The 15,410-nt window shown below is 53.6% G+C and overlaps 2 protein-coding genes across 3 annotated transcripts; both read right to left on the reverse strand.

Moving 5' to 3' along the window:
- Positions 1–3,748: 3,748 nt before the first annotated feature.
- CDK3 (cyclin dependent kinase 3) lies at positions 3,749–8,835 on the reverse strand. Its single transcript, XM_026090451.1, has 7 exons — positions 8,681–8,835; positions 8,358–8,435; positions 7,998–8,118; positions 7,291–7,461; positions 6,719–6,820; positions 5,693–5,896; positions 3,749–4,676 (listed from the first exon to the last, which is right to left on the reverse strand). The coding sequence occupies exons 1-7, from the start codon at positions 8,806–8,808 to the stop codon at positions 4,551–4,553; spliced, it is 930 nt and encodes a 309-aa protein (XP_025946236.1). The 5' UTR covers positions 8,809–8,835; the 3' UTR covers positions 3,749–4,550.
- A 2,126-nt stretch (positions 8,836–10,961) lies between these two features.
- Positions 10,962–15,405, reverse strand: TEN1 (TEN1, CST complex subunit). 2 transcript variants are annotated; one of them, XM_026090552.1, is made up of 5 exons: positions 15,324–15,405; positions 14,390–14,476; positions 13,680–13,786; positions 13,389–13,546; positions 10,962–11,951 (listed from the first exon to the last, which is right to left on the reverse strand). In XM_026090552.1, exons 3-5 carry the CDS (start codon positions 13,763–13,765, stop codon positions 11,815–11,817), a joined length of 381 nt encoding a protein of 126 aa, XP_025946337.1. In that variant the 5' UTR covers positions 13,766–13,786; positions 14,390–14,476; positions 15,324–15,405; the 3' UTR covers positions 10,962–11,814. The 2 variants fall into 2 exon arrangements, with proteins under 2 accessions (XP_025946337.1, XP_025946338.1); XM_026090553.1 differs by lacking the exon at positions 15,324–15,405 and adding an exon at positions 15,205–15,309.
- Positions 15,406–15,410: the final 5 nt, after the last annotated feature.

Below are 15,410 nucleotides of genomic sequence, written 5' to 3' on the forward strand. Positions count from 1 at the left end.
CTATGGCTGTATTCTCTCTGAACCCTGAAGCTGCCTGGGGGGGTTAACCATACCTTCTGCTGCTTTGCAATCTTATGTCTTGCAGCCCAATCTGCGGAGCGATTGTGGATGCTTAATTCCCCCTCATCTCACAGCACTGAACCCCTTGAATTTCCTTCTGCATTTGAGTTCATATCTTTCCAGATTTTTTTATCTTTGTCCTTAAAACTGAGAACCTTCACTCCTCTGTCCATTTGGACACCTCTGAAAGAGGGACTTGGTCACAAAAGGGTGTAGTTTCATGTTACTTTTGGTCCAATCTAGGCATGGGTAAATACTGAATGGAGCAGTCCCCTTATCCCTCTCTGCCTGCCAGTCCCTGGTGCCTCTCTGGCCATAGACCAGTGATGGTGTGGCTGTATAATGACTTGGGTCACTTCACTGCTGGAAGATGAAACCAAACCTCAAACAACACCAAATCCACCCCTGTTGGAGYAGAGAGCTTGGGGGCTTGTCCTGCATCCACACAAAGGCGAATCTGTTGCAAGGGAAGGAGTGATCTTCAGGAGCAGGATGCTGCTGCCTGTAATCCAGTGTGATGTGAAACTGCTCTCTGTAGTCCTTGAAAATCTGCACCCACTGAGCTTTCACTCCTCTGTGCCACTTCCAGCGCTCAGCCCTTGCTGAAGCAAGAAGTCCTAGCTGCCATGTGTCCCTGTTGAGATAAGGGAGGAAATGTTCTTCTCTTGTCACTACCCCACTCTGGAGAGTCCCCTGGCTTTGTGGGATGAGAAAAATTACTTTCTATTAAGRTGAGCTGCTCTCCCCTCTCTCCTAAGGGCTCTTTTCGCTGATACTGCCTGGGAAATCCAACACACCCAAAATAATCAGTGACAGCAGAGATTTTCTCTCCCTCCTTTCCCCATCAGAGCAGTGGTCTGGCCCTGTATTTCCATACAGCTTGGCTGGGATTTGGAGTCTGGGCTCCAGGAAGAAATTGTTCATCCACTAGCAAGCTCAGCACAGTTGCAGGTCTCATTACCTTCCTACTGGGGGACAGTGCTCCAAGTTAACAATTTGGAGTCCAGCTACGGAAAAGCCAAGCTTCCAGTCCAAGATCTGTCCAAGTTCTGGCCCTGCTCTCCAAAGTGTCAGTGTTTATTTACATCCTGAGGCTGCTGTCTATGGCTCATCTCAGCCACTGTGATCAATACGGGGCAATATTTGTTGGTTTACAACAGGAAAAACTGTTACGTGCACCTTAGAGCATCTGGTCCCAGCCCATCTCCTCCTGGTGGGGCGCTGTCAGCACACAGGGCACGGCACGTTGCCTCCCGGCTCATCTGGGCTGGCAGCAGGGGCTGGAGCTGGGCTGTGATGGACCAGACGATGCAGGAGGGAAACCCCTGGCCTTGCCTCCTGCCAGGGTGAGCCCAATAGCCCCATGGAGCACAGGGCTGAGGCCAGGTGAGGATCCCACCACAGCCAGGGAGCCCCTGAACTGGTGCAAAGAGCAGACCAGTCCCAGACCCCACCATCTCTGGCTGGTGGGAGCCTGGCCTTTATAGCCCTGCAGTTCCCAGCAGGCCTCAGATCAGCCAATGGACCTCCTTTAAAGCTGCGGGAAGCACCTTGCTCTGCTTTGGCTTTGCTCCCTGGAGCCAGCTGAGAGTGGTGGGGATCCATCAGCAAYAGGGCTGTTGCCTTTTCTGCAGCTCATCTCTGCAGGACACGTGAGTTTGTTCTCAGCCTTTCCTTCCCCAGGCTCCATGGGGCAGGACTGCCATCGTCACTGCTCCTCTTGCTAATGAGATAGACCTGTGCTTATTTTTTGAAAGCAGTACAATAGCCACATGGTGACTCTTTTCCTGAAGTGCTGATTAAATAGGTTTGGGGAACGCTGTGAAACTGAAGGACTAGGAGTTCTGGTAATTAGGCAGGCAGTTAATCATTTCGGATAATACGCTCTCTGACAACGTGACAGCAGTAACAGGTATTTACCCAGGGCTGGGTGAAGATGTTCAGAGACAATTAGGTGGCTGAGCAGTCTAGCTGGCTGAGCAGTCTCCCTTGGAGGGCTGGCCTGTCTCGTTCCTGACAAAAACAAAAATCCTTTTCTTTGCTCTCAGGTGCTCATGATCTGCAGTGAGCAGGGCATGTCCAGGGAATGGGGCTTTCCCAGAGCTAAACTGTTTGGCAGGGTTGTGAGCTGCCCAGGAAGAGCCAGGTAGCACTTTGCCTCCCTTCTCAGGCACAGGACGGCAGGGTGGGTCGTTGCTTTTATTTCAACACAACTGTTGTTGGTTCCCTTTGCTGACAGTGGTGTTGGGTCATAAACGTTTGAAATTCAGCCTGTTGCTTCATTTTGTTGGGCTAGGTGAGCCATAGTATTTTTATTTCTGTTTCTGGACTGGGTGAATGCCCTTGGTACTTATTTCTTAACGTAGTTCTCTTAAAAAAAACCCTTCTCTGCAGACACTTTGACCAGTACAACACGAGCATTTGTTTGTAAGGAGCAAACAATGAAGCATCGTCTGTACAAAATAAATTGGCTTTAAAACGTGCATACAAAGGCAGGGAAATGATTCTAATAGCAGAATTCACCTGTGTCTCACAAATGTGCCCCTGTGAGCTGGCTGCTATCATACAGAGGACATGAGATGCTGCTAGAACACAGCAGGACTTYAGTTTTCCTGGCACACGGCTCTCAAGACTGCTGGGAGAGCCCAGCTGCCTGCTCTCCCCTGCTCARTCAGAAAACCAGGACTCCCCAGTACCAGCAGCTCAGCTCTCTCCAGGYAGCTGCTCCGGCATGTCTCCTAATAATATTTTCAAAAGCAAAGCAAACCCCCTAAAAGCCCAGCTTGGGCAAATTACAGAGGATGAGCTTCCCAGCTCCTGGCGGCTCCTAAACCTGCAGGGAGAGTACAGCCAGGCGGCGTGACAGGKCCCTGGGCTGTCTTGCCCTAGGGGTGTCTGTCGGGAACCGAGGCGTGCTGCAACATTGATGGCAAAGGTCATTTGATATGGGGAATTAAGCAGAGACGCCTGCTGCCTTTTGTCAGGTGGGGAGAAGGAACAAAACGCGGAGCTAGCCAAAAGGCTAACAGAGCTTGGCTTCAGGCAGGAAGGTCGCAGGCTGAGAGGGGGCTTTTCCAGGGGAAACTCTTAATGTTTCTCTCTCCTGTGCAAATTCTCCAGTGTTTAACAGGTGGGGAGGGAAGCTTATGCTACAGCCTTTCCTGGCTGAGATGTTCAGGGGCCTCTCTCCTTTACTGCATCATTTATCTGTCATTAAGCCCTAGGAATGTGTCAGCTTTTGAGAGCTGTCAGGTTCTGAAATCAGCTCCCAGGTTTGCAGTTACTAGGAGGGCTGCAACACTGATGCAGTCATGTTTGCACATGCATGAACACCAGGAGCTCAGAAGCTTGGTTTCCCAAAGTTAAAAATCTGTCTTTGGGTGTTTAAAAAGGTAGAGCATAACTCTGAATTGTTTTGGGACAATCTCTAAAGAAACCACATCTTATCATACCAAGACAGCATTGCGAAACCATCAGCCCCTCATTCCACAGCACAACAGAGAGCACGTCTCTGCAGCTGCCAAGGATTTGGGCTGGAAAGGACAAAAGAAAGCGTGCAGGAGGTGATGAAGAGAGAAGAGCTCTGAGAAAGGAATGGACCAGCCAGACTGTCTTGCATCACTATCTGCATGTCCCAGGCCAAACAATAAACACCAAGGTTTCTGAACAAATGGTAAGCCTTTATTTTTTCCTATACTGGAAGAAAAAAAACACACATGTCAAAACAGCATCAAAATTTAGTGATAAATCTGCAAACATTTGAACAAGAAAAACATGTCCAAGCCAATAAAGCAAAGGAATTGAGATTACATCTGGACCAATGATGAAAAAACAGTGTTTCCACAACAGTTTCCAATCAGTGCTTTATGCTAACTGGATCTTTTGGCTTCTCAGTTCTAGCTAAGGCACATATTAAGATACCCTACGGTGGTCCTCAGCTTGTGAAAAAGCAGAACATCAGCTCTGTTAAACAGCTCACATAAACAACTTGTCTCATGCTGGCAAACCCCCTCCTTGTTAACAGCAGCAAATGGCTGAGCAGAGAAGCACTCCGTACCCAGAGTGGAGCTCCAGCACGCCCTGGTGTCAGGAACTGCCACCGACAGATCTGCAGCAGGACGTGGGGATGCTCCAGAGCTGGGGAGAGAGAAATCAATGCACATCACCTTAGCTTGCTGGCTAATGCAAAGGACAAGCTCCTGAAAGTTGTCCTCTCCTCTCTCTCATTTCCAGTTCAGCATTTTATGCTGATTAATTACACTCTATCCCCCTGCTTTGGACAGGCCTTCTTCAAAACAGCTCTACTGGCCATAGCCTAGACAAACTTTCCCCCAGCAACAGGCTGAGAGTTTCTAAATACAAGAATGTCCCCTTTCAGGCTCCTCAGGAGAAGTGAGGTCCTGGGTCCCAGCCAGTCCCCTGCAGAGTGCCCCAAAACAGATCTGCACTGCTACCCCGCGGAGTAAGTGCATGGGAAGATCTGTGTCTTCTCATCTGCAGTGTCTCTGCAGTGCACACCGCTCTTCAGGGTCCTGGGGGCTTCTCCAGAAGAAGTACTGGTGATTGAGGGCTGCCTTGGCCGAGATGCGCCTGCTGGGGTCATACAGTAGCAATTGCTGCCAAGAGAAAAAAACAATGGATTTAGTATTCTAAAAGTCAAACGATGGATTGCACCAGCACGTGGCTGGGCCCAGATGCAGATACTGTTCCTTCCTCTTTCCCTCCCTGGGCTTCAGGAGTAACCCTCAGCTGTAGTTACAACATGGATTACACTAGGAGGACTTCCTGACCCTCAGGCTGGCAGTGTCCTTGTGGAACCTGCACTGACTGTCCTGCTTCAGAGCTGGCACTCGGCTCCATTACGTGACAGTCCCAAGGCTGTTTCTGCAATGGCAGAAACGAGCACTGGAGCCAAATCAACCCCTCCCAGTCATTCACCTACCCATGGAAATGCACTTCCAAGGTCACAAACAGACAGGCTCCCCATCAGTTCTGTCTCAGGCCTGTCCAAGTTGAATTCAGGCAGACATGCTGTGCTGCCTAAGATGGGACTGTGGTGCTGTTGTCAGGTGAGAGGCTCTGCAGGACCTCATTTCTCAGTGTGGTCTTGAACCCCTGGTCTGGGGTCTTTCAGAGCCAATGGACAAGGCAGGCATTGGGTTAGTTTTACAGAAAATGGTTAAAAGCACAGCCCAAAGGGGAGCTGAGATGTAGCTAAATGCACCTGTCCTGCTGTATGTAACACTGAGAGGATTGAGGCGGCAGCTCTGATGCTGGATGTGTGTGCGACTGTGGCCCAGAGAATGGGGTTCTGYGTATGGTCATTCTGCTGGGGCTTGGTTATCATGGCAATGTGCCTCATCCAGGGCATTACACAGACCTGGGATCTGAGCTGTGACTAGTCATGCCTGCTCTTGTGTTAGTATAGACCTCTGCACCCCACCTCATGCTTTTCCAGCAAGAAGACCACCCATTAAAGCTTTGCAATGAAAAGATTAAATCAAAGAGCCCATAGCTCAAGGATCAGGAGGAACCCACAAGCCCAGACAGATCAGCTCCAAATACCCCTGCTGGCTGATCAGTTTGAAAAGGTCCTTCCTGCCTGCAGGTCGGGTACTGAACTCTCGCTCACCGTCAGTAAGTCTCGGCCATCTCGATCTAAGTTGGGAACAATTTCCTTCATCTCCTTCCTTGCCCAGCGGGGAAAGTCCCCCTTGTAGTCAGGCAGCTGGGTCACCCCGGGCCAGGTCGCCTCGGTGGGAGTGCCCAGGGTGCGGAAGATCCGGAAGAGCTGATCGATCTCAGAGTCCCCTGGAAACAGGGCTTTCCTGGTCACCTGGGGCAAAAAAACAGCTAGTTTCCACCTTTCCATCAGCTTTGTGCCCTAGTTCCCTCTGCAAATAACCCTGTTTTCCAGCAGACACAACTGCCCAATTCAGAATGGTTACAGCTCAGTGACTCTGCGGTGCAGTGGTTGGGAAAGTCACAGGTGTCCATCTGCTTCTCTCCAGCCCCCCTCTGTGTACCGTGCTCCCCTTAGGCCGTCTGTCCCAGCCAGACCCTTATCCCCCTTCTCTTTGTCTCCAGTCTCCTCATACCAGCTCTTGCAGGCTATCCCCCTCCCCTGCATGCTCTCCCAGGCTCTGCTGATCTGCAGCTCAGGATCTTTGGGAGCTAGGGACACCCTCATCAAGACGCAGGGATAAAAAGAGCTATTCCAAGTGGAGTATGGACAGCTGGGAGATCAGCTTGGAGCAAGGGACTGCCATGCTATGAGGTGCCAGTTCTCTGCAGCCCACTTGGGGGCACCAGAGGCAGTGGTGGCAGAAGATGTCTGTAAGAGCCATCAAAACGTTGCAGCCAGAAGATTRAAATTACCCGTTCTGCAAGGAGAGGCATGACACTCCCACCAACCTGAAACTGCAGCTGGATTGCAGAGGCTCTTACACCTTTCTGCCAAGTCCCTGCTTGCAGACTTCTCTCTGAGCCCACAGCTAAGGATCAGCTAACCCTCGAGGCGGTCTTTCCCATAATACACTCCCAGCTCAGGTTGGGCCAGCAGTATCACAGATGTTCCAGGTCCTGTCCCTCCCTCTGTACTTTCCATTGAAGTTGCATCCTCCCAGTTCATTGAAGAGAACATAAAAACCCATTCTACCATTTCTGCAAAGATGCAGCCAATGCTCCAGATATCCACAGCTGTTGAATAGTATTTGCAGCCTAGCAAGATTTCAGGGGCTCGGTACCACAAAGTCACCACCTGAGAAGGAACGGACAAACAAGCTTGGTCTAGTTTCCCTGGCTGAACCTAGAGGCATGAGGCCTCTCTGCTCAGCTGTGTCCCTGGTGTCCCACAGGCAGAGCTCTTCCTTTATAGCATCATTCCAAACATGAGGCACCAAATGCAGTGACTGTACAAATCAGAGCCTGCTGAGGCCATGCTCAATTAAGAGACAACTTGGCAACACCAAGATGGGAATTAACAGATCATTCTTCAACAGGACACTCTGGAATAAATAAACCCTCTACAGAGAAGGTGGGAACCCAATGCACAGGTGGGCTGGGGTAGAAGCAGTCAGCCCACTTTGTGAGGGCACCAGGTAACTCCTTAGCTGCAGGTTAGGTTAAGAGCTTGCACGTGGGCACGGCTGTGCCTCAGCTATGGGCTGGTCACTTGTGATGCATGGATTGTGTACCCCGCTTTCAGATGGCAGGGAGCCTCAACAGTACCTCATGAGTGTATGTGCGCAGGGGGACTCCAAAAGCTCTTGCCAGTCCAAAATCAGCTAGCTTAATGGCTCCCACTTCGTTAATGAGCAAATTTTGTGGCTTCAAGTCTCTGTGGATGACTCTGTGCGAGTGGCAGAAGCTCACACCCTGCAGCAGCTGGAAGAGGTAGTTCTAAGGAGAAAAGAGATTTCGGACAAGGCTACAATGAAACTACACGGAAGGTTGGATCATGTGAACCTACACACTCTGGACCATTTACAGCCCTGTATGGGAAATATAGGCTGGCTATAATGCAACACGAGGCTTACAAGCCAGTACTCAGAGATGTGCACAAACTGCTCTCCCTCTACACCAGGACAGAAGGACTCCAGTCCAAGCAGTGGCAGTCCCTTCCACCCATCTGTTACTCTGTGCAAAAGCAATTAGCAGTAGATCCCTCAGCTAGCTTTGTATCAGCAGTTTGTTCTGCAGTGAGCCAGGCTGGAGAGCCTGGAAACAGCTGAGAAACAAATGCACTGAGCAGTGGTGCCAAGAAGTTTTCCCAGATGCAATGTTTGGGATCCGAGAGGCTGAATGCCTTCAGCCAAGGATGGATCTCTTCCTGATGCAGTCTGGCTAAGAGCAGCTCAGTGCTGCCTCTGCCCAGCAGAAGGCAGCAAGGACACACGCTTCCTCCCTTGCCTACAAGAGCTCCTTCCATCCGGTACCTTGACCAAGCTTAAAGGAAGGTCTCTAGTCTGGGACGAGTCCATGTACTTCTTCAGGTCCTGATTCAGATACTCAAACACCAGGTACAGTTTCTTCTGGCTGTGCACGACATCCAGAAGCCTGCAAGGGAAACGCAGACGCTGCCTTCGGTCCCTTTGTGCGGGGAGCCCATGCTGCGCCGGGATGTTACGGTCTCCTGCAGAGCAGCTGGGAAGACCTTCTTCTCCAGGTCTTTGCCAAAACCCCCCCGTCCTCCCGCAGGTACCGCCGCTCTGCCAGTGCTGAGGGGCAGCGCAGGCGCTGCCTCCGCGGCTTCACCCACCCGAGCCGAGCCAAACCGCCGCCGGACCCTCTCTTACCTGACTATGTTGGGGTGCTTGAGCTCCTTCAGCAGCGAGATCTCGCGGATGGCGGTGCTGGGAACGCCCTCGGTCTCCCTGTGGGCGGCAGAGCGGGCAGTCGGGCACCCGGCCGGCGGGCGCCCCGGCGCGGGCCCGTTTGGCGGCACGAGGGCCGAAGTGAAACCCTCCCAACATGGCTGTGTCCCCGCCGCCACCGCCGCCACCGCCCCGGCGAGGCCTGCAGGGCCCTTCCTCCTCGCACAGGCCCGCAGAGAGGGATTTGCCCGCGGCCGGGCGCCCCGCGGCGGCGGCCGCCTCGCCGCGGCCCTGCCCCCACTCACGAGTCCAGGCGGATCTTCTTGAGGGCCACCAGCTGCCCCGTGCGCTTGTTGCGGGCCTTGTAGACCACGCCGTAGGTGCCCTCGCCGATCTTCTCCACCTTCTGGAAGGCCTCCTGGAAGGCGTCCATGGCGCTGCCCCTCGGCCTTGGCACGCGCGGCGGGGGGAGAACGGCGGGCCGCGCTTTTCAGGGGAAAAAAACAGCCAAAAAGGACAAAAAAACGTGGCAGACATCCGTCCTGGCCCCCCCCAGCTCAAGCACGCGTCCCTTGGCGTGAAGAAACCGCTCCCACCGCTGAAACAAATCCCCGGAGTCAGGACGGGGGGGGGGGGGAAGGCCCAGCCGGCCTCGGCGGCCCCCGCCAGCCCCCCGAGCCGCGCTCTCCTCCCCGCGAAGCCGCCTGCCCCCGTCCCCCCCCCCCCGGGTGGGTTTTCGAGCCCCCCGGGGCAGACGCGGCCCCTCTCGCGCCGTTAGTCCAATCCCTCGTCAAAACCCAACCTCGTTGGTTCGGGCCGTCTAGCGCCTCCGGGCAAAATACCCTGCGGCGACCTCTGCTCTTCCGCTCCCTCGCGCGAGGCGCTGGCGGGGCCGGCGATCCGCTCCCCCCCCGAGCTGAGGCGGCGATGCCCGGGGTCCCGCTCCTGCCCCCCGGCTCCTCCTCCTCCTCCCCTCCAGGCTCTGCCGTAAACCCCGCGGGGAAGCGGGAGCCGGTCGCAGCAGGAGACGAGGGAGGCCCGGGGCYCGCTCGCAGCTCGCCGGGGGCGGGCAGGGGGGGTCGGGCAGACCTAGAAACGCRCAACTCCCCGTGCGAGGAGCGCGGCGCGCCCTGAGCCGGTTGCTGGCAATCCCAGCGGCAGGACACGTTGGCTAAGGGCTCGTGAGCAGAAATCAAGCCGAAGGCTCGTAAGCAAGTGCTCAGGGTGGGAAGGAAGGGCAGGTACGAACTGCACGGGGCCGAGGGAAGCGCTCCAGCTCTGTTGGTACGGCGCCGGGCGGAAAGGGGATGCGGGGTGTGAGTAATCGTGGTGCCCTGGTGCAGGTTTGGGGACAAACGCACAACAGAAAACGTCTTTTTTTTTTTTTTTTTTTCAGGTTTGGGGACAAACGCACAACAGAAAACGTTTTTTGTTTTTTTTGTTTTTTTTTTTTTTTTAAAAAGACACCGACAACACCGATTTTTACCCTCTTGCACAACCGTCCCCTGAACCTTACCACCACTTGGTCAGCCTTTCGGAAGATGTCCTCGGGGGTGGAATTAATCATTGACTTGTCAGCCAGCAAAACACGAGATTAAAAAACAAAAAGCATCGCGGCTCTGCGAACAGCAGCGCCACGGGGACCCGGGTCTGTCTTCTGCAGGGTTTGGGGAGCTGCACGTCCCCGCTGACACTGAGCCACCAGCTCAAAACCCTTTTTTAATTGACATAAAGATGCTTCAGGACTCCAAGGAGGGGTCTACTTTGTCTACTACCAGTTAACTAGATGTCCTGATGGCTGCAGAAAATTCTGATTTTGCTGATTTGTTTGAAAAAAAAAAACCAAAGCACAGTTGTTGTGTGGATGGCAGATTCCTACGGATCGGTGTGTCCACAGCAAACTCTGGGCGGGTTCTCTGGCGCCTTGTGAAAGCTGAGTTTGCCCCAACGTGTCTCCCTCTGGAGCACTCTTGAATTTGCTCTCCTCTACCCGGCCATTTGTTTTCACGACACTTGTAGGAACTTGGTATCTTGGATATTCCCAGCTCTGGAAAAAGGGATCAAACCTGGCCATTTGGTTAAAATTTAAGCAAGGGGAGGAAGGCAGGAGAACAGACAGGAGATGGATAAACAGGTCTATGGATAAACACATTATGACAAGCATCACCTCTTGCAAAAGCAGGCTAAAATCCTGCCTCCTGAGATGAAGCTTTTAGACTTGGACTGAACCGAGAGTGTTGAGGCAGGGCTTTTGGAGCTTGGTGGCTGTCTGAAGAAAAAATGTAAGGCTAAACTATGACTGAAGATTCTAGCAAGTGCAATAATTACTGAGCGATCTCAGGATCTTGAATCAAGCCTGCTGGTAGCATGGGACTTTGCCCATGGGACTTCAGCCCAGACTTTGCCATTTTGATCTGCTTCCGCACATTGGATGGCTTCAGTCCCTATTTTCTGAACATTTCACCAGCGAATCTGAGTAAATAGAAAAGGCAGCAGGTGACTCAACCCCCTTCCCCCCCCCCCCATGAACTGTAGTCCCAACTCACTCCAGGTTCAGTGATTCCTACAGCAAAAGGGAGCCTTATCTTTTTCACTAACATTTTATTCCCATCTCACATTAGCAATTCTCTCTTTTTTTTGGGGGGGGGGACAATTTAATTCCGCTGGGTGGGCACGGCAGCTTGCTCTCAAACCAGAGCGCCTCTGATGTAACTTTATCTCCTCTTCTTGCAGCTCTTTAAACACCAAGCACTTCCGTGCACACCCAGTACTTAGGAGGAGAATTGCACCACATTAAATTCTCTTACATCATCCACGGGGTTTCAGTGTTTGCCCGAGCAGCAAAGAGGGTTTCAATCAATCCAGACACGTGACTGCTCTGCCGGGAAAGCTCCTGTGCGGCAGCTGAGTCACGGTACCTGAGCGCTTGCCCCATGGACCCGTGGCCACGCAAGGCAAAGAATTTTACTCKCCTGCCCTTTACCTCCTATCTGCCGATTGCCCGTGACCTGATACGCTCTGGAGGTGCGCGTGGGTGCAAGCGGCCGTTTAATTACAGATTTACAGACATCTCCTTCTTCTGGCTCCTCCAAGCCTTGCACTACAAAAGGACTCATAGCATAACTCAAGCGCTCTCTTTCCTTAACCGCCCTTTTAAACAAATAACCGAGCTATYTTCAGTGATCATGAATGGAGCAACTCCGCGGGCAGCTACGTACTGATTCACAGTCTTCCAAGTGTTTCCCTGCTTAGCRACTTCTTTTTGCTACCTGCCGTGGCAAAAAGCACCATGTTTCAAAGCCGCCCCCCCCCCCAAATATACTTCAGAAAAGATTTATTGCAAGCATCAGTGCTACTGAAAAGGGCTAGCGCGCTGACTGCTGCCCAGCCAAAGGGATCGCTGCTGCAGGGAGCAGCACGGCGGCTCTCGGAGGTGCCGTCAGGACGTGCCGTTTCCCATCCGCTGCTGCCTCTCGTGGAAGTATTTTCTCTGCTCCTGAACGGCTTGTTCCAGCAAAGGCAGATTCATCCCTTCCACGCAGGTCAATATTCGGGCTTTCACCACGGGACCCTCACCTGGGAATATAAACAGGCAGTTTTTGCAGGAAAGAGAACAGATGCAGCAGCTCTGAGGCAAGCAAAGAGGTTCCCTCTGGCAGCCTATGGCCAAATAACCATCGCCTGAGACGCTGCAGGAGACCGGTCCGACCACGTGCCTGTGCCGACCCAAGGAGTACGCCAAGAACAGGTTCATTCAGTGACACGTTTGCCCGCTGCCTTGCTGGCTCTAAAACGACGGTGACTGACACCGCGCTCGCCCCGCGCTGGGGGAAGGCTGAGCCCAGCACCTCTCGGTGCCAGCGCCCGCCACGCCGCCTCCATCCGCTCTGCGTCAACAGCTCCGGCCCAGCCCGAGCAAGTTTGGGCTCTCCCTGCCTGAAAAGCATCACAGATTCCTCTAAACTCATCTCTGAACACCTTGGTGCAGCCAAGAAGCAGGCAGAGCAAAGCTGGGCTTAGAAAAGGCTCAATGCTGCCTGCAGCCAACAGCTCAGACCTGCCCGGGGTGCTCAAATGGTGGCACCGAGCCACACAGCAGGGGCCAAACCTTGGTGACGCAGCCGGTGTCTCAGCTGGTTCCCCTTCCATGCCTGCAAAACGGGGCCAGCTTGCTTGCAGGCCGAGATGACCAAAATAACATGCCTTCCTGAAGGCATTTTGCAACAGCGGCTTAGCCGGTGACTCACCAGATGCCACGTGAGCGTGGCTTTCCTTGTGCCACCGAGGATTTCAAAGGCATGACCGCGGCTGCTTGTTATCAGGCATGGCCAAGACGATGCTCGGGCTTTGCTTCACTCCCCTGCAGCCCAGCCCGGATCAGTTCCCCACGCGAAGCACGGCGCAACCAAACAACACTCGGAGCATCCCAGGAAAGGACAACACGGTGCCCGGCGTGACAGCGCCTGCCCGCGTTCCTCACGCCCCGTGCCTGAGCGCAGGGGTGTAATTAGCACCTCCCAAGGATGGCAAAGACCAACCCAGGCAGCTTGCGATGAGGCACTGCTGCAGTCGGAGGTGTTTGGAGCAAAGACGACGTGGTCTAATGGCAGTGAACCAGAGCACAGGTTTCACAAGCTCAGCTATGGTGCTGAGCACTCCTCATTTTTAATGAAATCTGTGCCAGAGCACCTGGTTGTCACCAAGGTAAGTGTAGGGTGGCTCATCTCACGCCTCCTCATGGTCAGCGGGGAGAGACGGGCTGCTCCTGCCCTGCATCACCCACGCGTGTGGCTGCAGCAGCCACGCGAGAGGAGCCTGCCCTGGCCCAAGTGCAGCTGCGTCACTGGGCGGCCGGCTCTAACCCCGGAGTGTGCGGCCTCGGGGTGGACCGTGCCTTATCCCGTGGCTGTTTTGGGTGGAAAGGGAGACCCCGCGTCAGTGCTCACGGGTTCAAGCCACCCTTTCTTTTCTCAGACAATGCCGCGTTTGCCTAAAAGCAAAACCAGCATTTACCTTCCCTGTGTTCGGCCTCTCCCAGCACCATGTAGAGAGAGCCCAGCTGGGCTTGGAACGGCTCCACAAAGCTGGTGTCGACGCAGACCCGGTACTGGGCTGCAYGGTGCTGAGCAGTGAGAACGGCTTCGGAGCGGGCCAGGTCGTAGCAGCACAACCTGGGAGCGATGGATTTGGGAAGCTCAGCAGTGCAGGCACAGTGGAGTTACAGCGATTGCAAACAGCGAGGGGAAGGGACAGGCCAGCAAAGGGAAGGCCTGGCCTGCGAGGAGACCGGGTTACTGTTCCCACCTGCCAAACGTCCGCAGTGCTTCTCCCTCTGGGACTGAGCCGTTGATCTCCCACGGGAAGTAATAGATACCAGCATTCGGCAACATCTTGCACAACCAGCGCTGGGCCTGCAGGAAGGAGAAAGAGCAGAGTTCCCACCATGCCAGTGCCCGATCCAGGTACTACGTTATATGGTCCCAAACCCTTCCTCGCAAAGTTCCCCACCCAGGGGCTGCAGGAGAGCGTGGCTCATCTTCTGCAGGGGCTGACGAGCTTCAGAGCCTCCCTGCTGAGTCCTACTCGCAGCTCAGTGCACATGCCGAGCCCGGGCATCCGTCCAAGGCAAAGACATCAAATATCTTCCCCGGACCCAACTGCTGGGGTGACCGGGTACAACACAGCAGGACTGAAGGTCTAATCCTGAATGTGTTATCATGCTGCAGGATAGGAAATCCTAGCAGTGTCTCATCCTGCAGCTGGAACAATTGTTTGGATACAAGTCAGCCTGGTTTTGTCAATAGTCTAGTAGGGTTTTGGAAGACAGCGATGAGTGAGAAATGATTCACTTGAAGACGAGACTCAGGTGGGACCTCAGGGGACCTCATGGGAGCTGAATCAGCGGAGCAGGGCTTGGCATAGGTGGGCCAGCCAAAGCGGAAAACACGCAGCGACAGAGGCCATGCTCCGGCCTCCATGCGCACTGCCACTCACTGTAACACTGCCTCACCTACCTGGATTTAAAAAGCGCATTCAGTTTTGCACCTCCGGAGTTGGGTTAAGGATGTCTTGCATCGCTCAAGTTTTGCTCCTGAACCACACTGTGCAACAGRGACAGGGAATGCAAGATGTTAAATGCACAGTTAATGCACTTTCTAACACATACCCAAGCCCAAGTGCAGTATGCTATGTGCATATTTAACGCATGCACAACCCCAAATGCAGCATGTTACATGCACTATTTGATGTGCTATTTATTACGCCCTCAGTCCCAGATGCAGCATGTTATATGTGATTTCAATGAGCTATTTAATGCATGCCAGCCCCAGATACAGCAACATGTTATATGCAGGATTTAACACCTGACTTAATGCATGCTCAGCCCCAGACACAGCACATTATATAAATGTAATGCAGTATTTAATGAATGCCCAGCCAATGTTGCAGTGCATTGTATGTGCATTTAATGGCTTATTTAATGCATGCCCAGCCCCAGTTGCAGCATGTTATATGCACATTTAATGAGTGATTTAATACATGCACAGCCCCAGATCCAGGACACTATATGCATTTAGTGCAGGATTTAATGCATGCCCAGCCCACGTTGCAGCATGTTATAGGCACATCTAATGTATGATTTAATGCATGTCCAGCCCCAGGCGCAGCACACCGTATGCACTTAGTGCAGGATTTAATGCATGCCCAGCCCATGTTGCAGCATGTTACATGTACATTAAAGGCACTACTTAATGCACGCCCAGCCCCAGATGCAGCACGCTATATGCATTTAGTGCACGACCTAACACGTGGCCAGCCCATGCTGCAGCACCTTATGCCCCCATTTAATGCACGATCCGGTGCAGGCCCCGGCCCAGGCGCAGCACAGCGTATGCGCTTAGTGCACGACGCGATGCGAGCCCAGCCCCAGGCGCAGCACGTTATACGCACGGTGGATGCAGCATTTAACGCGCGGTCGAGGGGCCGCTCCGGCGCGCGCCCCCGCGCGGGGTCCGGCCCGGCTCGGCCGCGCGCGCC

Source organism: Apteryx rowi, unplaced genomic scaffold (genome assembly GCF_003343035.1).
Source record: "Apteryx rowi isolate R43461 unplaced genomic scaffold, aptRow1 scaffold_86, whole genome shotgun sequence".
Classification (NCBI taxonomy): Eukaryota; Metazoa; Chordata; class Aves; order Apterygiformes; family Apterygidae; genus Apteryx; species Apteryx rowi.